Below are 26,496 nucleotides of genomic sequence, written 5' to 3'. Positions count from 1 at the left end.
CGCTGGCGCACACAAAGCCCCGGGATGTGCGTATGTCCTGGGGCTTCGTAAAAGGGGCGGGAGGGGCGGGTCCGGGGTGTGTGTCCGGGGTCAGGGGGCAGTCTGGGGCGGGTCCGGGGGTTTGGCGACGGTTCGGGGGCGGGCCGGGAGGGCGGTCCCGAGTCCCCCGGCACTGTGGCCTGTGCCGGGGGATGCCGAGGCGACGCTCGCGCGAACAAAAGTATGCTGGATTTTATAAGATACGCGCGTAGGCGCACGTATCTTATAAAATCCGGGGTCGGAGCGCGCAAGGGGGTGCACATTTGTGCAACTTGTGCGCACCGAGCCCTGCGTGCGCTGCCCGTTCCCTCCGCCTCCCCCCACCTTCCCCTCCGTTCCCCTACCTAAACCCACCCCCCCCGGCCCTATCTAACCCCCCCACCTCTGTCGCAGAAGTTACGCCTGCTCGAAGCAGGCGTAACTTTGCGCGCGCCAGGCTGGCTGCCACACACTGTGTTCCAGTCTGGGGGCTGGTCGGGATGCCGCGGCCACGCCCCTGGGCCGAAACCACACCCGCGGCACCCCCCCGGATGACGTGCCGACCGCATCACGCCCCCCCGACACGCCCCTCCGATGATGCACCATCCGCATCACGCCTCCCGACACGCCCACCCCAAGAAAGCCCCAGGACTTTCGCACGTCCCGGGGCTTTGCGCACGCCGGAAGCCTATGCAATATAGGCTCGGCGCGTGCAGGGGGTTTTAAAAGGGTTACGCGCGTACCTTATGTGCGTAACCCTTTTAAAATCCGGCCCATATTGTTTACAAATAAAATTATTCCCATATTTTATCATCAGTCCCTGGTTTATGTATATGATATATACATATTGCATGCAAATAAAATTATTCCCATATTTTATCACCAGTCCCTGGTTTATGTATATGATATATACATATTGCATGCAAATAAAATTATTCCCATATTTTATCACCAGTCCCTGGTTTATGTATATGATATATACATATTGCATGCAAATAAAATTATTCCCATATTTTATCACCAGTCCCTGGTTTATGTATATGATATATACATATTGCATGCAAATAAAATTATTCCCATATTTTATCACCAGTCCCTGGTTTATGTATATGATATATACATATTGCATGCAAATAAAATTATTCCCATATTTTATCGTCAGTCCCTGGTTTATGTATATGATATATACATATTGCATGCAAATAAAATTATTCCCATATTTTATCGTCAGTCCCTGGTTTATGTATATGATATATACATATTGCATGCAAATAAAATTATTCCCATATTTTATCATCAGTCCCTGGTTTATGTATATGATATATACATATTGCATGCAAATAAAATTATTCCCATATTTTATCGTCAGTCCCTGGTTTATGTATATGATATATACATATTGCATGCAAATAAAATGATTCCCATATTTTATCGTCAGTCCCTGGTTTATGTATATGATATATACATATTGCATGCAAATAAAATGATTCCCATATTTTATCGTCAGTCCCTGGTTTATGTATATGATATATACATATTGCATGCAAATAAAATTATTCCCATATTTTATCATCAGTCCCTGGTTTATGTATATGATATATTCATATTGCATGCAAATAAAATTATTCCCATATTTTATCATCAGTCCCTGGTTTATGTATATGATATATACATATTGCATGCAAATAAAATTATTCCTGAAATCGGAGCAGCCTCGGAGGGAACTTTCCTTCTGCCTCCCCCCACCTTCCCCTCCCTTCCCCTCCCCCCCCCAGCCCTATCTAAACCCCCCCCCCAGCTCTGTCGCAGAAGTTACGCCTGCTCGAAGCAGGCCTAACTTTGCACGCCCCGGGCTGGCTGCCGCGCGCCGTGTTCCAGTCCGGGGGCTGGTCCGGAGGACGCGGCTACCGGAACACCCTCGGGCAAAACCACGCCCCCGACACGCCCCCCGCTGACGTGCCGTCCACGTCACACCTCCCGACACGCCCACCCCAAGAAAGCCCCGGGACTTGCGCACGCTGGAAGCCTATGCAATAAAGGCTTGGCGTGCGCGCAGGGGTTTTTTAAAAGGGTTACGTGCATACCTTATGCGCGTAACCCTTTTAAAATCCGGCCCATTGTTTACAAATAAAATTAAATAGCTCCATATTTCATTATCACCCCTAATTTATGTATATGACCCATATTTATATATATAAAGTACACAAATAAAAGAAATAACCCCATATATTATCAGTTCCTAATATATGTATATGATATATATATTGTATACAGATAAAATTAGTCACATATTTCAGTATCAGTCCCTAGTATATGTATATATTTGTTTACAAATAAAATTATTTAGCCCCAAATTTCATTATCAGTCTCTAGTTTTTGCATATGAGATATATATATTAAGGTGAATTTTAAGATCTGTGCATGGGAGTACATTTATGAATGTTTGCGCACAAGGAAGTGTCGATTTTATAATATATGCGCACGTTATGAAATCGTCCATACACGCACAATTTTACATTGATGCATGCATCTGCATGCAAATGCGACTCAATCACGTAAGTGGCGGGGATTTTAGCAGATACGCACGCTGATACAATTATCTGTTTCCCCAGTTTGTTCCCAGGTTGCCCCACTAATGGAAAGGACTTCCTAACTCCCCTAGCTAACTTGCCTTCCTTTTACCCTATTAGCCCCGACCCTTAAACCTTCGCTAACTAGGCTAATTTCTTTTGTTTCATAATTTACACACCGTCTACAGCAGAAGTAAAGTTACTCAGATAGGGACCCCGGCGCAAGCTGGTGTGCATAGTTACACGCATGTCCTCTAACGCCCATTCCCTGCCCCTTTTATGAAAAAGACATTTTGCTTGCGTACCCGGACTTTCGCATATACCCGGGTGCCTCTCACAATCCACGTGGTGCCCGCTGGGCTGATATATGCGCATATCTCCCAGCTTTGGTGTGTATAGGGCTTTTAAAATTCACCCAATTGTACACAGGTAAAAAAAACAGCTGCATATTTCATTATCCATTCCTAGATTATGTATATGATATATATATTGTACACAGATAAAAGAAAATAGCTGCATATTTCATTATCCGTTCCTAGATTATGTATATGATATATATGTTGTACACAGATAAAAGAAAATAGCCCCATATTTCATTATCCGTTCCTAGATTATGTATACGATATATATATTGTACACAGATAAAAGAAAATAGCCCCATATTTCATTATCCATTCCTAGATTATGTATACGATATATATATTGTACACAGATAAAAGAAAATAGCCCCATATTTCATTATCCGTTCCTAGATTATGTATATGATATATATATTGTATACAGATAAAAGAAAACAGCTGCATATTTCATTATCCGTTCCTAGATTACGTATACGATATATATATTGTACACAGATAAAAGAAAATAGCCCCATATCTCATTATCAGTCCCTAGATTATGTATATGATATATATATTGTATACAGATAAAAGAAAATAGCCCCATATTTCATTATCCGTCCCTAGATTATGTATATGATATATATATTGTATACAGATAAAAGAAAATAGCCGCATATTTCATTATCCGTTCCTAGATTATGTATATGATATATATATTGTATACAGATAAAAGAAAATAGCCCATATTTCATTATCCGTTCCTAGGTTACATATACGATATATATATTATGTATATATATCTTATATGTATATATATAATATATATATTATATTATCTCTCGGCAGCGTTTGACACTGTCAATCACTCCATCCTCATAAATCAGTTGGCGGCAATAGGAATTACTGGCGCCGCATTTAATTGGTTCAAAACTTTTGTCAACAACAGAGGCTACAAGGTTAAAATCCAAAACAAAGAATCATCACGTTACAATTCAACCGTAGGAGACCCACAGGATTCCTCTCTGTCCCCTACGCACTTTAACATCTATCTCTTACCGCTATGCCAGCTCCTCTCCAGCCTCAATCTAAAACATTTTCTATATGCGGACGATATTCAGATAATAATCCCTGTTAAAGACACATACTTGAAAACACTAGATCACTGGGAAAACTGCCACCAACAAATCAAACTCCTCCTCACTAGTCTAAACTTAGTATTAAATTCCTCCAAAACCGAACTCCTGCTCATCTCTCCCGAGAACAGTAACATCACTTCCACTCACCCTGGCATCCCACAATCCACGCAACTGAGAGATCTTGGAGTTTTAATTGACAATCGGATGAATTTGAAAGCTTCTATCAACAAAACTACCAAAGACTGTTTTCACAAACTCCAAGTCTTGAAAAGGATAAGACCTCTCTTTCACTTGCAGGACTTTAGAACAATCCTTCAGGCATTAGTTTTCTCAAAGTTAGACTATTGCAATTCTATCCTACTAGGTCTCCCTTCCTCCTATACCAAACCGCTTTAGATGGTACAAAATGCGGCAGCACGAATATTAACAAACACCAGAAGAAGAGATCACATCTCCCCTATCCTAAAAAGCCTTCATTGGCTGCCAGTGCACTTCAGAATTCTCTACAAATCCATCTCCGTTATCTACAAAATCATTCATCAACATACTTCTATCGACCTGCAAATTCCTCTCCTCTTACACAATTCTTCAAGACCTACCAGAGATGCATATAGAGGTTCACTCCAGGTTCCTCCAACCAAAGCCACTAGACATATTACCTTGAGAGATCGGGCCCTCTCTACCGCTGGCCCCCTGTTATGGAATTCCATCCCCCCAGACCTAAGACAGGAACCCTGCCTCCCAACCTTCAGGAAGAGACTTAAGACTTGGCTCTTCAAACAAGCTTTCCCGGACTCCAGCTAATGTCCTTCAACTTCAAGTTCTATAACACAACCAGCTCATTTAACTGTTCGTTGTAAATATTTAAAATGCTATTAACCTTTTATTTTTCCTTCCTCTCCCAGTTTAAGCTTCCCTGTTTTTTGTAACTGCTTTCTTCCTCACTACAGTTCCAGTTTGTTTTTTCTTTCTATGCACCACTGTTTTAATGTAAACCAGCATGATGTGATTTTATCATGAATGCCGGTATATAAAAAACCTTAAATAAATAAATAAAATATATTGTATACAGATAAAAGAAAATAGCCCCATATTTCATTATCCGTTCCTAGATTACGTATACGATATATATATTGTATACAGATAAAATAGCCCCATATTTCATTATCCGTTCCTAGATTATGTATACGATATATATATTGTATACAGATAAAAGAAAATAGCCCCATATTTCATTATCAGTCCCTAGATTATGTATATGATATATATATTGTATACAGATAAAAGAAAATAGCCCCATATTTCATTATCCGTTCCTAGATTACATATACGATATATATATTGTATACAGATAAAAGAAAATAGCCCCATATTTCATTATCCATTCCTAGATTATGTATATGATATATATATCGTATACAGATAAAAGAAAATAGCTGCATATTTTATTATCCGTTCCTAGATTACGTATAAGATATATATATATTGTATACAGATAAAAGAAAATAGCCCCATATTTCATTATCCGTTCCTAGATTACATATACGATATATATATATATATTATATACAGATAAAAGAAAATAGCCCCATATTTCATTATCCGTTCCTAGATTACGTATACGATATATATATTGTATACAGATAAAATAAAATAGCCCTATATTTCATTATCCGTTCCTAGATTATGTATACGATATATATATCGTATACAGATAAAAGAAAATAGCCCCATATTTCATTATCCGTTCCTAGTGTGTGTGTGTGTGTCTATATCTATATATATCTATATAATACAAATAAAAGAAATAAGCCCAAATTTGATAATCAGTCTGAGCCCAGACCTAATGATGATGGTGATTTCAGGCATAAAAGAGTTGTATTCTAGGCAGCGTCTGTCGTGCAGAGACAGGGCCCACAGTGTACGTGTGTTCCCAGGACTGATGTCTCTCATCAGTCTCCATCAGACTTGTACACGCGACTGTGGCCCTTTTATTCATTACCTTTGACAGCAGAGTCTTGGCCTTCTCTTCCGGCAGGAGTCGTAGTCCTGCTGTAGCTTTTAATACTACCGGGGTGTTCTTCCACTGACTTGAAGGCACAGCATTTTTGGCTATTTCCAGTAACTCTCGTATTGTTGCTGCTCCCTGAAATGCAAATGGCAATGTGTTTCTTCTTATCATTCATGCTAAAGGAGGGCAATTAGTTAACAGCCAACACAGGCTAACGACTGCACAGAACTTTACATGCAGACTTTAGCCTGAGATTTCAAAGCAGATTCATGCACATAAATTCCCTTTCAAAATTTGCAGGTGTGCTCGTAACTGCCACCAACATACATGAACGAAGTTCCACCCGCACAGAAGCAGCTTCAGACCTGAACATTAATGCAATACTCAGAAGCAGCTTCATACCTGTATATTAATACAATACTCAGAAGCAGCTTCATACCTGTATATTTATACAATACTCAGAAGCAGCTTCTTACTGGTATATTTATGCAATACATAGAAGCAGCTTCATACCTGAACATTAATGCAATACTGAGAAGCAGCTTCTTACCTGTATATTAATACAATACTCAGAAGCAGCTTCATACCTGTCTGTCTATGCAATACTCAGAAGCAGCTTCATACCTGTATATTTATACAATACTCAGAAGCAGCTTCATACCTACAAAACTACATCTTGTGAGAAAAAGACACAAAAAAATAGTAAAAATGAACTGAGATGTTAAAAGAGAAAATCAGCGATGTGAAGACTCGCCCCCCCCCCCCCCCCCCCCCCCCACGTCATGACGACCAGCCAGCGGCGACCCGATTAACGGCACAATTACACCAGGCGTCGCGTGCCGGGTGTGCTCCCCTTCATGCTAACCTTTGTGCTCCTTCTAATATAATTATATTTATGTTTATGTTAATAATTTAACTTTTATTAATGTTATTTAGCTTTTTGCTTTGTTTAAAATTATTTCATTATTGATGTTTAAATGTATTAGACTAAGGAATTTTACTTCCTGCTCATTCTGTTTCATTGTAAACCGGTTTGATATGCATTTTATGCAGGAAAATCGGTATAAAAAAACTTAAAATAAATAAATAAATACCTGTATATTTATACAATACTCAGAAGCAGCTTCATACCTGTATATTTATACAATACTCAGAAGCAGCTTCATACCTGTATATTAATACAATACTCTGAAGCAGCTTCATACCTGTATATTTATGCAATACTCAGAAGCAGCTTCTTACCTGTATATTAATACAATACTCAGAAGCAGCTTCATACCTGTATATTTATACAATACTCAGAAGCAGCTTCATACCTGTATATTTATGCAATACTCAGAAGCAGCTTCTTACCTGTATATTTATGCAATACTCAGAAGCAGCTTCTTACCTGTATATTAATACAATACTCAGAAGCAGCTTCTTACCTGTATATTAATACAATACTCAGAAGCAGCTTCTTACCTGTATATTAATACAATACTCAGAAGCAGCTTCATACCTGTATATTTATACAATACTCAGAAGCAGCTTCTTACCTGTATATTTATGCAATACTCAGAAGCAGCTTCTTACCTGTATATTTATGCAATACTCAGAAGCAGCTTCATACCTGTATATTTATACAATACTCAGAAGCAGCTTCATACCTGTATATTTATGCAATACTCAGAAGCAGCTTCATACCTGTATATTTATGCAATACTCAGAAGCAGCTTCTTACCTGTATATTTATGCAATACTCAGAAGCAGCTTCATACCTGTATATTTATGCAATACTCAGAAGCAGCTTCTTACCTGTATATTTATGCAATACTCAGAAGCAGCTTCTTACCTGTATATTTATGCAATACTCAGAAGCAGCTTCATACCTGTATATTTATGCAATACTCAGAAGCAGCTTCTTACCTGTATATTTATGCAATACTCAGAAGCAGCTTCATACCTGTATATTTATACAATACATAGAAGCAGCTTCATACCTGTATATTTATGCAATACATAGAAGCAGCTTCTATGGAAAGTGTTCTAAACATCAAAATCACAGAACATATAGAAAGACATGGTTTAATGGAACAAAGTCAGCATGGCTTTACCCAGGGCAAGTCTTGCCTCACAAATCTGCTTCACTTTTTTGAAGGAGTTAATAAACATGTGGATAAAGGTGAACCGGTAGATATAGTATACTTGGATTTTCAGAAGGCGTTTGACAAAGTTCCTCATGAGAGGCTTCTAGGAAAAGTAAAAAGTCATGGGATAGGTGGTGATGTCCTTTCGTGGATTGCAAACTGGCTAAAAGACAGGAAACAGAGAGTAGGATTAAATGGACAATTTTCTCAGTGGAAAGGAGTGGACAGTGGAGTGCCTCAGGGATCTGTATTGGGACCCTTACTTTTCAATATATTTATAAATGATCTGGAAAGAAACACGACGAGTGAGATAATCAGCTTCTTACCTGTATATTTATGCAATGCTCAGAAGCAGCTTCATACCTGTATATTTGTACAATGCTCAGAAGCAGCTTCATACCTGTATATTTGTGCAATGCTCAGAAGCAGCTTCATACCTGTATATTTGTGCAATGCTCAGAAGCAGCTTCATACCTGTATATTTATGCGCTGATCAGAAGGAGCTTCATACCTGTATATTTATGCGCTGATCAGAAAGAGCTTCATATGGGTATTTTTATGCACTGCTAGGTAGAAGATTTATACTGGTATAATTATGCGTTGCCCATAAGCAGCTTCATACCTGTATATTCATGCATTGCTCAGAAGCAGGTATAACTTCATATGAATATATTTTTGTGCTGCTGTGTCATGGACTGGCAGGCTGAAGTCATGGAGCACCCCTACAGAGGTGTTAAGTGGATACAGGACAGGACTAGAACTGGTCTTCTGTCTATCCAATCCCTTGGGTTCTGGAGACCAATATAACTTGCCTTCTGTGGAACATCATGGTGCAAACACAGGCTAGGAGCTTAAGTGCAGGCTGGGAGTTGAGGTTAGGTGCAGGCTGGAAGCTGGATACAGAGACTAGTTGAGGGTTGGATACAGGAACTGGAAGAGATCTGGATACAGGTCATAAGCTGGGGCTGGATCTGAGGCAAAGGACAAGGACAAGAGCTGGGAAATAGACAAGGGACTGAACTGGACTGGGCAGGACAAGGACTGAAGAAGGACAGAACTGGACTAGATAAACAACCAAACCAGCAGGGCATGAGACTGGGAAAGGTAATCCTAGTAGACTTAGAGGCTGTAAAGTAAGACAGAAAATCCCAAGAGGGCACAGAGCAAGGCCAAATGCCTGGAAGGGACCAGAGCAAAGCGAGAGGCCAGAAGAACAGAGTAAGAAGCTAAGAGAGGCCACAAGGCCGGGCAGAAGTTCCGGATGGGCTGCAAGGCAAGACAGAAGGCCCAGATAGGCCACAAGGTAATGCACAAGGCCTGGAGGCCATTGATTCAAGTCTCTCTGAGGTTGTCCTGTTAGTTCAAGCTCTCTCTGAGGTTTGACTGTTGGCTCAAGGTCTCTCTGAGGCTGAACTGCTGGCTCAGAGCCCATCCAAAGCTGAACAGATAGCTCTGAGCCCCTCCAAGGCTGGACAGCTGGTCCCAGTTCTCCTAGATGCTGAGTCACTGTGCCAGACTCTTTATGGTGCTGGGTCACTGACATAGAATTTCTCTGGCACCGGGTAGGTGGTCCAGACTCTCTCTGGTACTGGGTAGCTAGACAGGAGTTTCTATGGCACTGGGTTGTTGGGCCAGCATCCCTCTGGTATTGGATGGTTGGGCCAGAAGGCTCCTCCAGGAGCAGAGCAGCTGGTCTGGGTTTGGTCTGAATCCTTGGATGAGATGGAACAGCATTTCCTTGGTGCTGGATGATTGAAATAACCAAAATGGAATTCCTTAGAAGAAGATTTGCTGAACTGGTTATTTTCTGGAGTAGGCAGAATGGACTCCTCCTGGAGCTGAGACACCGCTGAGACCAGTAGAGCTGCAGATGGAATTACTATTTTCTCAGGCTCGGAAGACAAGGTATAATGTACAGATGATGTTAACAGTGTTTTCACAGTGCATTCCCTGAAGGCAGAACTGCAGCTGCAATCTGGAGTGGCTTCAGTGGAACAGGACTGGAGTCATTTCCTTAGCCTTGTACGCTCAGGAGAGATTCAGAAACGGCACATGTTGCTTTCATATGAGTTAAAGCTGATCTCATTAGCAGTTTATTACCTGCACCTGAGGGTTGCTGAGTCCTTGGGACTGAATCAAAAGCTCTGCTGTGTGAAACTGAGGCAGAAGAACTGGAGTACTACAAACAGGAAGAGAATTTGCCCTTGCTGGTAAGAAATTTATATTAAGCTGGCATGTTGTGCTTGAATTAGCTGTGCTGGTGTTAAAGCAGAATTTACCTTTCTAGGTGCTGGTTTTAATTCACTGTAACTGGATTTACTTGTGTCTGGGTATTCTGTGGTTCTAAGCTGGCAAGTTGTAATTGAATTAGCTTTGCTTTTCAAGGAGGCTGTGCAGGGTATTAAAGCAGAGTTTATCTTTTCAGGTGCTGGTTTTAATTCTCTGTAGCTGATTTCACCTGTGTCTGGATAGCTGTGGTTTTCAAAAGAGCTAGGCTTGGAACTTCCACAGCAGACTGCATTCCTTTCAAACAATTAGCAGAAGAAACTAGAGTATCAGAGGTTTTTAAAACATAGTGCACATTAAATTGTGAATCGGACACTGGACTGGTTGCAGAACAAAATCAAAAGGCTCTATCAGGAGGCATATACCCAGGAAAGCATCCCTTACAATATGGAAATATCAAACAAGTTTTAGCTGGGCATTTATTGCATTTCCAATAAGCAAGGTTCTTGAGTACAATAGTATCATCAGGAATTGGAATCCAAAGCTTGGGATCTGGTTATGGTGCAGCACAAACACAGTTTGTAGACCAACATTTTGTACAGTCCCACAATTTAAAATTAAGAAAATGGCAAACAATGCATTCTAGATAATATGAAGGATTCCAAATTTGGCAAGCAGGGCAAACATAATGATGCACAGAATCTGGAATGGCTTGAGGTGCTGGGACAGAAATACCATTGCTATTGTCTATAGCAAAAAGATCGGTTCCGGATTCACTGGGTTGGCAGGGAGCCCTACACCCACTACTGTGGGGATTATTTGGCCTCTTCATTCTGTCATGAATTGGCAACCTGGAGTCAGGGAGCATACCCACAGAGTGGTGCAGAGCTGCAGGACAGGACAGGTGCTGGTCTTATTCCTTTCAACCTCTTCCCCCACAGGTTGAGCCCTTGGGTTCTGGGGGCTGTTAGGGCTTATTGTTTGTGCTACATCGTGGCAGAAACAGACTGGGAGCTTCTATGAAAGGTGGTAGCTGAGGTCGGGTGCAGGCTGGACGAGGAAAGACAGATTGGAAGCTGAAGGCAGGCACAGGCTGAGAACTGGATATAGGTCACAAGCTGGGGCTGAATCTGAGGCAAAGGACAAAGGCAAGGCCTGGGGAATAGACAAGGGACAGGACTAGACTAGACAAGGACAGGACTGCACTAGGCAGGTAATGGGGAACAAGAAAGCCCAACAGGGCATGAGACTGGTCAAGGAAATCCTAGTAAGCCTGAAGGCTGTAAGGTAATAGAGAAAAGCCAAGGAGGGCACAGAGCAAAGCAGGGAGGCCTAAAGGCTGCAGAGCAAGGCCAGAAGGTATGAAAGGGCCCAAAGCAAGGCAAGAGAACAGGAGAAACCACAGAGCAAAGTGAGAGGCCCAAGGCAAGGCAGGAAGCCCAAATGAGCTGCAAGGCAGAAGGTCTGGATAGGCTTCAAGGCTAGGCAAGGCAGGAGGCCCAGAGGCCACAAGGCTAGGCAAGGCAGGAGGCCCAGATGACACAAGGCTAGGCAAGGCAGGAGGCCAGAGGCCACAAGGCTAGGCAAGGCAGGAGGCCCAGAGGCCACAAGGCTAGGCAAGGCAGGAGGCCCAGAGGCCACAAGGCTAGGCAAGGTAGACTAGCAAGGTCAGAGAGCCGTTGTGAGCAGAAGAGGCTTTGAGCAGACTAGGTTAAGTAAAGTTGAAGCTTGTGCATAGTATGACCAGCAAGGAAGTGACTGGCAAGGTAGTGAGCAAGGCTCACTCAGGACTCCTGGTGGAGAGAAGACTGTGTAGCAGGCTAAACCTTGGCATGGAAAGACTGCACAGAAGGCAAAACCATGACACTCAGAAGCAGCTTCAAATGTATATATTTATGTACTGCTCAGAAGCAGGCATAACATCATATGTGTATATTTAAGTGCTGCTCAGAAGCAGATGTAACTTCATACGAGTATATTTATGCACTGCTCAGGAGATGTAGAACATAAGGACATAAGAAATTGCCATGCTGGGTCAAACCAAGGGTCCATCAAGCCCAGCATCCTGTTTCCAACAGAGGCCAAAACTAGGCCACAAGAACCTGGCAATTACCCAAACACTAAGAAGAACCCATGCTACTGATGCAATTAATAGCAGTGGCTATTCCCTAAGTATAATTGATTAATATCCATTAATGGACTTCTTCTCCAAGAACTTATCCAAACCTTTTTTGAACCCAGCTACACTAACTGCACTAACCACATCCTCTGGCAACAAATTCCAGAGCTTTATTGTGCGTTGAGTGAAAAAGAATTTTCTCTGATTAGTCTTAAATGTGCTACTTGCTAACTTCATGGAATGCCCCCTAGTCCTTCTATTATTCGAAAGTGTAAATAACCGATTCACATCTACTTGGTCATGACCTCTCATGATCTTAAAGATCTCTATCATATCCCCCCTCAGCTGTCTCTTCCCCAAGCTGAACAGCCCTAACCTCTTCAGCCTTTTCTCATAGGGGAGCTGTTCCATCCCCTTTATCATTTTGGTTGCCCTTCTCTGTACCTTCTCCATCACAACTATATCTTTTTTGAGATGCGGCGACCAGAATTGTACACAGTATTCAAGGTGCGGTCTCACCATGGAGCGATACAGAGGCATTATGACATTTTCCGTTTTATTAACCATTCTCTTCCTAATAATTCCTAACATTCTGTTTGCTTTTTTGACTGCTGCAGCACACTGAGCCGATGATTTTAAAGTATTATCCACTATGATGCCTAGATCTTTTACCTCGGTGGTAGCTCCTAATATGGATCATTTTCACTAATGCACAATTAAGCTCTGGAATTCATTACTGGAGAATGTGGTTAAGGTAGTTAGCGTAGTTGAGTTTAAAAAAGGTTTGGACAAATTCCTGGAGGAGGCACTCCATGAAGTTAGCATGTGGCACATTTAAAACTAATCGGAGAAAGTTCTTTTTCACTCAACGCACAATTAAACTCTGGAATTTGTTGCCAGAGGATGTGGTTAGTGCAGTTAGTATAGCTGTGCTTAAAAAAGGATTGGATAAGTTCTTGGATGAGAAGTCCATTACCTGCTATTAATTAAGTTGACTTAGAAAATAGCCCCTGCTATTACTAGCAACAGTAACATGGAATAGACTTAGTTTTTGGGTACTTGCCAGGTTCTTATGGCCTGGATTGGCCACTGTTGGAAACAGGATGCTGGGCTTGATGGACCCTTGGTCTGACCCAGTATGGCATGTTCTTCAAAAGGTCTGACCACATTTCTAAGAGGGTAAATGAAGGAACTGGAATTGGTAGATACTTGGTGATGTTTGAAGGCTTTGGTTCAGGACTTTGGTTCATTCAGCTTGTCCCAGAGTCCTTAGCTGTCTGCTTTAAACTGAACCTGCTGGGATACAGTGAACCTTTAACTGACCTCAGACTCAAGAATTTGGAAGATATCTGGAAGACCTGTAGGCTCTGCAAAGCCTATAATTAAAGGCCATGAGGTTATCGATGGCAGATGGCTGAGCCATATTACAAGCTTTGTTCTCACAGATTCCTATCTTGATTGAAAGAGGCCAGGTGAACTAAAGATCCCCTGAGGTCAAGACTGATTAAAGGCCTGGAACCAGCGACAGAACACAGACCTACTACAATGATTGATCTATTGACAAAACACAGACAATCAGAAGAAACAGAGAACATCAAAGCAATGCTAAAACAAAGAAACTTTTAAGGTGGGAGGAGATTTCTCAGGCTAGAGAAGGTTAGCTTATTACACTGTCATATTGCGTAAGTAATCCTCTCACAAGCATTTTCTATGTATGGTTTGAAACTATATAATGCAGCTTTCACAAGAGAATGTAAGACACAGTAATGCCCTGCCTATATTGAAGGTCTGGCATCTGTGCTTCCAAGGATATGCAATATTAAATTTATATTTGCCTCAATCAAATTCCTTGTGGTATCCTTGTATATATGCAGATAAGCACCATTTATAAAGTCAGATAATATAAATGTACAGTGGAGAAGGGGGAACCCCAGAGTAAAAATTATACTTTTTATTTAGCCCTATATAAATCATATACTAGGACTGACGTGGTGGGTGGGAGAAGAGGAAACTTGGAGGGTGGAGAAATGAACATAAGAACATGCCATACTGGGTCAGACTAAGGGTCCATCAAGCCCAGCATCCTGTTTCCAACAGTGGCTAATCCAGGCTACAAGTACCCAAACACCAAGATCCCATGCTACTGTTGCTAATAATAGCAGTGGCTATTCCCTAAGTCAACTTGATTAATAGCACTTAATGGACTTCTCCTCCAAGAACTTATCCAAACCTTTTTTAAACCCATCTACATTAACTGAACTAACCACATCCTCTGGCAACAAATTCCAGAGCTTAGTTGTGCGTTGCATGAAAAAGAACTTTCTCCAATTAGTTTTAAATGTGCCACATGCTAACTTCAAGGAGTGCCCCCCAGTCCTTCTATTATCTGAAAGATTAAATAACCAATTCACATCTACCCGTTCTGGACCTCTAATGATTTTAAACACTTCTATCATATCTCCCCTCAGCTGTCTCTTCTCCAAGCTGATCAGCCCTAACCTCTTCAGCCTTTCCTCATAGGGGAGTTGTTCCACTCCCTTTATCATTTTCGTTGCCCTTCTCTGTATCTTCTCCATCGCAACTATATCTTTTTTGAGATGCAGTGACCAGAATGTATTATCCACTATGATGCCTAGATCTTTTTCCTGGGTGGTAAGGAAGGGTTATTTTTCCCTACATGAAACACCTTGCACTTGTCCACATTAAATTTCATCTGCTATTTGGATGCCCAATCTTTCAGTCTTGCAAGGTCCTCCTGCAATTTATCATAATTTGCTTGTGGTTTAACTACTCTGAATAATTTTATATCATCTGAAAATCTGATAACTTCACTAGTCGTTTTCTTTTCCAGATCATTTATAAATATATTGAAAAGCACCAGTCCAAGTACAGATCCCTGAGGTACTCAACTGTTTACCCTTTTCCACTGAGAAAATTGACCATTTAATCCTACCCTATGTTTCCTGTCTTTTAACCAGTTTGTAATCCACGAAAGGACATCGCCTTCTCTCCCATGACTTTTTAGTTTTCTTAGAAGGCTCTCATGAGGGACTTTGTCAAACGCCTTCTAAAAATCCAAGTACACTACATCTACTGATTCACCTTTATCCACATGTTTATTAACCCCTTCAAAAAAGTGAAGAAGATTTTTGAGGCAAAACTTGCCTTGGGTAAATCCATGTTGACTGTGTTCCATTAAACCATTGCTTTCTATATGCTCTACGATTTTGATTTTTAGAACACTTTCCACTATTTTTCCTGGCACTGAAGTCAGACTCACTGATCTATAGTTACCTGGATCGCCCCTGGAGCCTTTTCTAAATGTGAAAATGATTACATTAATCTGTTTGTTCAGGCCCCAGTTCAAGTCACTTTTCAAAGTGAGTCGAGTAATCAGAGGTGGAGTAGGTAGGTTTTGAATAAATCCCTATTTAAAAGTAAAGAGATATGTGAAGAAGTGGTGAGGACATAGAAGATTTGTTTAACCTTCATTGACACTGGTGAGGTAGCAGATAGTGTTGTGGGATACAGGAAACGCTTGTTTAAGAGGTCAGGTAATCTCAATGGCAACCCTTAAGGAAGTGAAAACTTGAGCTTGAGATCAGAAACCTTGAGAGACACATGGTGGCACTGGAAAGAAAATAAGAAAAAAGTGGAAAAGCCTTATTTAAGGATTTATGTACTATGTGGTATCAACTTAATGCTCCATTGAACGCTGGATGTGATATATAGAGCACATGAAAGCCCTGGGGGTACTGTTTTGATCTTATTGGATGCAGAAAAAGCCTTTGATAGGGTGATGTGAGAGTTTATGGCCACAGTATTGGATAATGCTGGTATGGGGTAATGTTACAAAGTAGATTCAAGCTATGTATACAAGTCCCAGAGCTGCAGATTATGGGGTAGATTTTGAAAGGGTTACGCACGTAATATATGCGTGTAATCCTTTAAAAACCCTCCTGCGGGCGCCAAGCCTATTTTGCATAGGCTTGGCGGCGCGCACAATCCCCGGGATGCGCATATGTCCCGGGGCTTTGAGAAGGGGGTGGGCCGTGGGCATGGCACCGGTCCGGGGACAGTCTGGGGGTGGGACCGAGGTCTCCGGCACAGAGGCCATGCCAGGTGTTGGCGTGCCGGCAGCTGGCCAGTGCGAGCAAGTTACGCCTGCTTAACTCCTGAAACAAAGGTAGGGAGGGATTTAGGTAGGACTGGGGGGTGGGTTAAATAGGGGAAGGGAGGGGAAGGTGGGGGGGAGCGGAGGGAAAGGGGATTGCCATTGGGGCTCCCCTAAGGCTCGGTGCGCGCAAGGTGCACAAGTGTGCACCCCCTTGCGTGCACTGAGTCTGGATTTTATAACTTGCGCGCGGCAGCGCACGCATATTATAAAATCAGGTGTACATTTGTGTGCACCAGGTAGCACGCACAAATGTACCCCGCACGCGCGCACTTCTTTAAAAATCTACCCCTTTGTGAATAGGGTATTGTCAGATTCATTTGTATTAGAGAGGACTATAAGGGATGCCTCCATCCCCTCTTTTATTTGCATTGGTATTAGAACTGTTAGCGGCTCATATTATAGAGGGGCTGCTTGTTTAAATGGACACATAGTTGGAAGGCATGAGCAGAAAATAGTCATTTATGCTGATGATATTTTGTTATACGGCTCTCAGACTTGAACCATTCATTAGCTAGAATTCTGGATGTATTGGAGGAGTGTGGCTTACCCTCTGGTAATAAAGTGAATGATGAAAAATCAAAGATTCTGGTATTGCTTGGGACTGAACTTATGGAACTGAGATAGAAAATTTTGCGCTCTTTGAAATGGACATCTGACCATCTTAAGTATTTGGGTTTCTATGTGTCTTCTGATCTGAACAGACTATATCAACTGAATTATGAATCTATTATTACTCTATTGAGGGAGGACGTGAGAAAGTGGAGAGGGCTCTATGTGAGTTGGCTAGGTAACGTTAATGTGGTGCAGTTGACTTTGTTGCCGCAGCTATTATATTTATATATGATGCTTCCTCTGGATTTGCCTGCATTTTTTTTTATCACTTTGAATAAGATTATTATAGGATTTATTTGGAATAACAATAGACCTATAGTGGAAGGGAGGGGGGTTGGATTGCTTGATTTTTTAACATATTATTTGGCCACTTTGTTATTGTCCTTCTCCCATTCAACATTGGATGGGGTTTGACAGATGAGTGTTCATTGCGGGGACCGTGGTATCCATGGAAGACTGGGGACAATGGGAGACTATATGATGAAGATAAGGAGAGAGGATAGATTGGTGGGCTTCACGCCCATATTAGCAGACACCACTTTAACTGATGTGTGGCATCATGAAACGAGGGGACGATTCACACTTCCCTGCTTAGAAATTTTTCTCAACTTTGTAGCAATGGGAAGTTTTGTTCTTGGGAAGATTTAAGGATAAATTTAATCTGCAGGATTTTCCTTGTTTTGGTTTCCTCCAGTTAAGGTAATATGTTTTGACAAATGATAATAAAAGATTTTGAGGCTTTTATCCTTCTTGGAGAAAGTAGTATTTTCTGGAGGGAGAGTTAAGGGTTGGGTGAGTCGTATTTACAAAGCTATTGGTTGGAGAGAGGAGGTTAAGTGATTACCCAGGATCTCAGTCTGGGAAAAGGATTTGTGCAATTCATGGGACGAGGAGGCCTAGGATCAAACGAAGGGGTGTGGAAATGCTCCATTTCGGCAAATATTGTGAAACAACAATATCAAATTCTGCTCAGAGTTTATTTAACCCTGGTAAAATTGCATCACTCAGAGAGGTGGTCACTCAGAGATGTGCTGGAGAGGATATGGACACGTTGGGCCTTTCACACATATTGGGGTCGATTTTAAAAGGCGTGCGTATACGTCGGAATTTAATGTCCCCCCACGCATGTGCGGGTGGATGGCCTGCTCCGCATGCGAGGGGGGACATTAGAAAAATCTGTGTGGCTATGCAATTGGGCCCCCCAGTTCCCTCCCAGTCCACTCTAATTAAGGAGCAAACTAGGAGGGAACTTTCCTATCCCTAACCTTCCTACCTCTTCACCTCTCCTCCCTGACCTCTAACCTAACTTTACCTATCCTTAAATGTTTTATTTTAATACTTACTGCTCTCCGGGAGTAGAAGTATTCTCCGTACCCCAGCTGGCTGCCGGCACGCACTTCCCCACATCAGCAGCTAATGATGCTGTCCAGGCCCAAGCCCCTCCCCGCCAAGACCACACACCCCCGGCCTGCCCCTTTTGCAGGGCCTGGCATTTCAGCGCGTAACGGAGGTTAAGCGTGTGGCTGGGCTTGCTCTAAAATGTGCGTGGCACGCACATGGCCCTTTTGTTGCGAGTGCAGAGGTGTGGTTGCTTGCTCAGAGAGATGCGAGCTCTTGGGCCACGGCGCAACTCAGGGAGGAGCCCCAAGACACACACCATGGGAGGGGTGAGAGTGTTCAGGCACGGGCTGGAGCAAGGCAGGCTCAGCTCTCCACTGGACATTCACGCACTGGTGAGACCCAGCAATGCAATGCTGGTCTCAAGAGTAGCCCTCCGGCCACTTGGTAGCTCTTCCGGACCCGCTGCGTGGGAACAACAAGTGCGTGAGGCCAGATGGATGCTGAGGGCAAGAACAAGATGAGACATGGAACTCAGGAAACTTGGAAGACTCAGACGAGGTTTCAGGTTACTTGGAAGACTTGGGCAAGGACTTCAAGGAACTTGGAAGACTCAGATGAGGTTTCGTGGAACTTGGAAGACTCGGACAAGGATCCAGGATACTTGGAAAACTCAGGTGAGGATTCAGGGTTCAGACATTAGTACAGGGTGAGTGCCACATCACAACGCGCCCTACACAGCCGCCCGTGGCTGGTCGCAGACCATGCTGAAGCAGATCAGGTTCTGGCTTGAGTCTTGGGCATGGAAGGAAACAGGCACAAGGTACTCCGAAGAACGGGAACAGGATTCAAGACTTCGGAACTCGGATTCAGGAACAGACCTCAGAATTAAAAACAAGGATCCTTCCGGAGACTTGCACTGCAGACATGAAGACTGGCCTTGTGCCGCGAAGTGCCCTATATGGCCCCCCCATGGGCTGGTCACGGACCATGATGGTGGCATGCCAGGAAGGGTGGACAAGCAGTGAACCAGGAAGCAGGATGAAGAGCCGGAGGACAAGGACATCAGGACCAGTACTGGAACACGGAACATCAGGAACAGACAAAGAAGACCAGGAACATCAGGATCATCAAACAAGGAGCCATCTAGACAAGAGAAGACCACGGAGGACCTTGACGGAAAGATGAGCACAGACAACTGTGAGACCCAGGTTCAAGGCCCCAAGGAAGTGGAATAGAGCCCTTTTACAGGGCTGGACTGGGTGCAGGCTGAAGACATTATCAGTTGGGGCTGTGGGGCTTTTCCCGCCGCTGGCCCTTTAAATGTCATTGAGAGGCGCGTGCTCATGCCTAGAAGAGTCCGGGAGGCAGGAGCAGATGGCAACGTCCCTGCCACTTGGGGAAGCAATGGCAGCGGCACCAGGATCACATGAGAAAGCATCCCGGTGGCGGCACCAAGGCCGTGAAGATAGAGGAGCGGCTGCAGTCCAAGGAGACAGCGATGTGGCAGTCCAGGCTACGCGAAGAGGACATCCTGCAGCGTTGGCTGCAGCCAGGCTGAGGTAGAGCGGCAGCAGCGGTGGCGTCGGGCCGGGATAAGTGAGGGCCTGCTTGTGGGATGGGCTCCTTGAGCAGGATCGTAACACCTTTTAAAATCAAGCTGATTATTTATAGTTGCCCTGGGTTGAAGGTTTATCGGAGGTTAGTAAAGGGAAGAGAGAGAAACATAGAAACATAGAAATGACGGCAGAAGACGACCAAATGGCCCATCCAGTCTGCTCAGCAAGTTTCAAACTTTTTTTTTTCTTTTTTCTCATACTTATCTGTTACTCTTGGCTCTTAGTAACCTTTTGGTTCTATTTCCCTTCCACCCCCACCATTAATGTAGAGAGCAGTGTTGGAACTGCATCTAAGTGAACTATCTAGCTTAATTAGTTAGGGGTAGTAACCACAGCAATAAGCAAGCTACACCCATGCTTATTTGTTTACCCAGACTATGTAATTCAGTCCTTGTTGGTTGTTGTCTGTATATAGATCCACTTTACTTCATTCCCCCTGCCGTTGAAGCAGAGAGCTATTCTGGATATGCGTGAAGTATCAGACTTTCTCCCCTGCCGTTGAAGCAGAGAGATATGCTGGATATGCATTGAAAGTGAAGTATCAGGCTTATTTGGTTTGGGGTAGTAACTGCTGTAACAAGCAAGCTACTCCCCGCTTTTTTTGTGAATGTAAACCTTTTTTCCACATTTCCTCTTGCCGTTGAAGCTTAGAGCAATGTTGTAGTCGCATTAACCGTGTGTAAGTTTATTGAATAAGGGTATTATCTTCAGGTAGTAGCCGTCATTCCCGCAAGCCACCCATTCTTCATTCACGTCCTCTAGACTTTATCCCACGGCCCTTTGAAGTCTTCACAGTTCTAGTCTTCACCACTTCCTCCGGAAGGGCATTCCAGGCGTCCACCACCCTCTCCATGAAGAAATACTTCCTGACATTGGTTCTGAGTCTTCCTCCCTGGAACTTCAAATCGTGACCCCTGGTTCTGTTGATTTTTTTCCGATGGAAAAGGTTTGTCGTTGACTTTGGATCATTAAAAACTTTCAAGTATCTGAAAGTCTGTATCATATCACCTCTGCTCCTCCCTTCCTCCAGGGTGTACATATTTAGATTCTTCAATCTCTCCTCATAAGTCATTTGATGAAGACCAGCCACCTTTTTGGTCACCCTTCTCTGGACCGCCTCCATCTTGTCTCTGTCTTTTCGGAGATACGGTCTCCAGAACTGAACACAGTACTCCAGGTGAGGCCTCCGCAATGACCTGTACAAGGGGATAATCACTTCCCTTTTCCTACTCGATATTCCTCTCTCTATGCAGCCCAGCATTCTTCTGGCTTTAGCTATCGCCTTGTCACATTGTTTCGCCAACTTGATATCATTAGACACTATCACCCCAAGGTCTCTCTCCTGCTCCGTGCACATCAGCCTTTCTCCCCCCATCGAATACAGTTCATTCAGATTTCCACTCCCCATATGCATGACTCTGCATTTCTTGGCATTGAATCTCAGCTGCCATATCTTCGACCACTCTTCCAGCTTCCTTAAATCCCGTCTCATTCTTTCTACTCCTTCCAGTGTGTCCACTCTGTTGCAGATCTTAGTGTCATCCACAAAAAATACAAACCTTACCTTCAATCCCATCCGCAATGTTGCTCACAAAGATATTGAACAGGACCGGTCCCAACACCGATCCTTGCGGTACACCACTTAAAACCGCGCTCTCTTCAGAGAGAGTTCCATTTACCATCACACATTGTCTTCTGTCCGTCAACCAGTTTGCAATCCAGGCCACCACCTCGGCACTCACTCCTAAGCTTCTCATTTTATTCACCAGTCTCCTGTGCGGGACTGTATCAAAAGCTTTGCTGAAATCCAAGTAGATGACATCGAGCACTCTTCCTTGATCCAATTCTTTCGTTACCCAGTCAAAAAAGTCAATCAGATTTGTCTGACAGGATCTTCCCCTGGTGAATCCATGCTGCCTCTGGTCCAGCAATTCTCCCGACTGTAGACAGTTCACTATTCTCTCTTTCAACAGTGACTCCATTACTTTTCCCACCACCGAGGTGAGGCTAACTGGTCTGTAGTTACCAGCCTCTTCTCTGTTCCCACTCTTGTGAAGCGGGATCACCACCATGGTTACATGGAATGGACTTAGCTTTTGGGTACTTGCCAGGTTCTTACGGCCTGGATTGGCCACTGTTGGAAACAGGATGCTGGGCTTGATGGACCCTTGGTCTGACCCAGTATGGCATTTTCTTATGTTCTTATGTTCTCTAACCACTCGGCACCACTCCCGAAGCTTTGAGAAGCTATCTCAAAGCTTACAATGCCAAAGGATTGTATATTTTTGTTTTTTCCCAGTTGGTTTTACGACCAGAAAGTCTGATTTAAAAAATTGCTTTTGGTGGAAAGCATGGTTATCTTGGATAGATGGAAATGTTTTGTTCATAGGAATTGGGTCAATGATAGATTTGGAAGTTTTGACATATAAGGTCAAAGGGGACCTGGGAAGGGCAGAAAAGTTATGGGGCCCGGTGATGTCTTTGAGTTCTCAAGATAGGGCATGTTAGGGTTTTTTTCTAATGGGTGGGTGGGGGGGTCAGAAGAAGCTTGCTTGGATGAAGTGAGGTGGAGGGCCAGCTGGAATGGGGACTAGGGACTTCTTGTAGAATATGTTTGATGTTGGCATGTGTTGTGTATGTTGAAAATCTAATAAAATTTAAGTTCTAAAAATTGAGCTGCATGATTTATCTTCCTGCATTGTCATTATAGCCATGTAAATTCTCTTTTCAAGTCACTACACCGGCTCCCCTCATTTCTGCATATAATTTTAGCTTCTATAAATTTACAAGTGCCTTCACTTTGCAGTTCCTCATTACCTCTGCTCTGTTATCTCTCCCATACTCATCTCATCAATTCCATTCATCAGGTAAGCTGCTCTTATTGGAGCCCATCTCCTCTACTGGCAATCCTTCACTCCACACTTTCCACTTTGTTGCACAGTATGCCTGGAACAGACTTCCTGAGTTGGTGTTTCATGCTCTCTATATTCAAATCCTACCTAAAACATCTTTATGAGGCTGTTTTTAAATCTTCAATTCTTGCTCTCCCTAATCATAACTTTATTAATTTTAACCATGTTTTCTATTACAAATACATTTCTCAGAGCCTATTTGTTGTCTATATGCCTTGACCAGATTGTAATCTCCATGGAGCACGGATTGTCTCATTTTGAGATATATATATATATATATGTGTGTGTGTGTGTGTGCGCTTTTGGTTGTTTTAGTAAGTTTTGTTTCAATACTCACTATTTTAGATATTGCATTTCGGTTTTATGTTGATGAAATCAGTCTTGGCCATTCTTATAGAATAAAATCTGCATAGTACTGTGCATATCAAGCAGCACTACTGAAATAAACCGTAGCAGAACACAGCATTAGACAGATTCTTAGGGGTCCACCAGCTCGCTCTGGGTGATTTAAGTTCCTGATCTATAGAGTCAGGCTCACCTGCTCAGGTATATCTGCATAGGTAGAAAGACCAGGCTTCACAGACTCAAATATTTCCCTTTCCAGCTCCGGAAGGTGGTCTGTAAACAAGAAATTAAGAGCAATCAAAAACCTATCCCTCACCATAGGCCAGTAACTACTGAGCTCGGGACCCACAACACTACCTCCTATCTTCCTGTATCTGGCCACGCAGCAGCAGGCAGCCTCCTACTTTCAAGAGATGTTTCGGTATTGCTAGTTATTTCACTTATTCTGTCACATCAGTGCAATATGCAATACAACTAGGCTTCGGTGTGGCTTTTTAGCTGAAAAACATTCTGCCATCAAACAAATCATAGTTAATGTGCTGGAGTCAGGTTTAGGAGGGATAAATCACAGTTAAAGTGCTGGAGTCAGGTTTAGGAGGGATAAATCACAGTTAAAGTGCTGGAGTCAAGTTTAGGAGGGAAATCACAGATAAAGTGCTGGAGTCAGGTTTAGGAGGGATAAATCATAGTTAATGTGCTGGAGTCAGGTTTAGGAGGGATAAATCACAGTTAATGTGCTAGAGTCAGGTTTAGGAGGGATAAATCACAGTTAAAGAGCTGGAGTCAGGTTTAGGAGGGATAAATCAGAGTTAAAGAGCTGGAGTTAAGTTTTGAAGGGATAAATCACAGTTAAAGTGCTGGAGTCAAGTTTAGGAGGGATAAATCACAGTTAAAGAGCTGGAGTCAGGTTTAGGAGGGATAAATCACGGTTAAAGAGCAGGAGTCAGGTTTAGGAGGGATAAATCACAGTTAGAGAGCTGGAGTCAGGTTTAGGAGGGAAATCCCAGTTAAAGAGCTGGAGTCAGGTTTAGGAGGGATAAATCACAGTTAAAGAGCTGGAGTCAGGTTTAGGAGGGATAAATCACAGTTAAAGTGCTGGAGTCAGGTTTAGAAGGGATAAATCACAGTTAATGTGCTAGAGTCAGGTTTAGGAGGGATAAATCACAGTTAAAGAGCTGGAGTCAGGTTTAGGAGGGATAAATCACAGTTAAAGTGCTGGAGTCAGGTTTAGGAGGGATAAATCACGGTTAAAGTGCTGGAGTCAGGTTTAGGAGGGATAAATCACGGTTAAAGAGCTGGAGTCAGGTTTAGGAGGGATAAATCACAGTTAAAGAGCTGGAGTCAGGTTTAGAAGGGATAAATCACAGTTAAAGTGCTGGAGTCAAGTTTAGGAGGGATAAATCACAGTTAAAGTGCTGGAGTCAGGTTTAGGAGGGATAAATCACAGTTAATGTGCTGGAGTCAGGTTTAGGAGGGATAAATCACAGTTAATGTGCTAGAGTCAGGTTTAGGAGGGATAAATCACAGTTAAAGAGCTGGAGTCAGGTTTAGGAGGGATAAATCAGAGTTAAAGAGCTGGAGTTAAGTTTTGAAGGGATAAATCACAGTTAAAGTGCTGGAGTCAAGTTTAGGAGGGATAAATCACAGTTAAAGAGCTGGAGTCAGGTTTAGGAGGGATAAATCACGGTTAAAGAGCAGGAGTCAGGTTTAGGAGGGATAAATCACAGTTAAAGAGCTGGAGTCAGGTTTAGGAGGGAAATCCCAGTTAAAGAGCTGGAGTCAGGTTTAGGAGGGATAAATCACAGTTAAAGTGCTGGAGTCAGGTTTAGAAGGGATAAATCACAGTTAATGTGCTAGAGTCAGGTTTAGGAGGGATAAATCACAGTTAAAGAGCTGGAGTCAGGTTTAGGAGGGATAAATCACAGTTAAAGTGCTGGAGTCAGGTTTAGGAGGGATAAATCACGGTTAAAGTGCTGGAGTCAGGTTTAGGAGGGATAAATCACAGTTAAAGTGCTGGAGTCAGGTTTAGGAGGGATAAATCACAGTTAAAGTGCTGGAGTCAAGTTTAGGAGGGATAAATCACAGTTAAAGAGCTGGAGTCAGGTTTAGGAGGGATAAATCACGGTTAAAGAGCAGGAGTCAGGTTTAGGAGGGATAAATCACAGTTAAAGAGCTGGAGTCAGGTTTAGGAGGGAAATCCCAGTTAAAGAGCTGGAGTCAGGTTTAGGAGGGATAAATCACAGTTAAAGTGCTGGAGTCAGGTTTAGAAGGGATAAATCACAGTTAATGTGCTAGAGTCAGGTTTAGGAGGGATAAATCACAGTTAAAGAGCTGGAGTCAGGTTTAGGAGGGATAAATCACAGTTAAAGTGCTGGAGTCAGGTTTAGGAGGGATAAATCACGGTTAAAGTGCTGGAGTCAGGTTTAGGAGGGATAAATCACAGTTAAAGTGCTGGAGTCAGGTTTAGGAGGGATAAATCACGGTTAAAGAGCTGGAGTCAGGTTTACAAGGGATAAATCACAGTTAAAGTGCTGGAGTCAAGTTTAGGAGGGATAAATCACAGTTAAAGTGCTGGAGTCAGGTTTAGAAGGGATAAATCACAGTTAAAGTGCTGGAGTCAGTTTTAGAAGGGATAAATCACAGATAAAGTGCTGGAGTCAGGTTTAGGAGGGAAATCACAGATAAAGTGCTGGAGTCAGGTTTAGGAGGGATAAATCATAGTTAATGTGCTGGAGTTAGGTTTAGGAGGGATAAATCACAGTTAATGTGCTAGATTCAGGTTTAGGAGGGATAAATCACAGTTAAAGAGCTGGAGTCAGGTTTAGGAGGGATAAATCACAGTTAAAGAGCTGGAGTTAAGTTTAGAAGGGATAAATCACAGTTAAAGTGCTGGAGTCAAGTTTAGGAGGGATAAATCACAGTTAAAGAGCTGGAGTCAGGTTT

General features: G+C 42.7%; 1 protein-coding gene across 6 annotated transcripts in view; it reads right to left on the bottom strand.

Moving 5' to 3' along the window:
- ENTPD5 (ectonucleoside triphosphate diphosphohydrolase 5 (inactive)) overlaps positions 1-26,496 on the bottom strand; it is a 235,517-nt gene that overhangs the window by 111,079 nt on the left and 97,942 nt on the right. For all 6 annotated transcript variants that reach the window (XM_029598448.1, XM_029598443.1, XM_029598449.1 and 3 more), the window contains 2 exons: positions 23,747-23,826; positions 6,068-6,211 (listed from right to left, as the gene is read on the bottom strand). In XM_029598448.1, coding sequence (XP_029454308.1) covers positions 6,068-6,211; positions 23,747-23,826 — 224 coding nt within the window. The remainder of the gene's footprint in view (positions 1-6,067; positions 6,212-23,746; positions 23,827-26,496) is intronic.

The sequence above is a fragment of the Rhinatrema bivittatum genome, chromosome 4 (genome assembly GCF_901001135.1).
Source record: "Rhinatrema bivittatum chromosome 4, aRhiBiv1.1, whole genome shotgun sequence".
Classification (NCBI taxonomy): Eukaryota; Metazoa; Chordata; class Amphibia; order Gymnophiona; family Rhinatrematidae; genus Rhinatrema; species Rhinatrema bivittatum.
The sequence above is the reverse complement of the archived record's forward strand: the minus strand, read 5'-3'. Positions and strand labels throughout refer to the sequence as shown.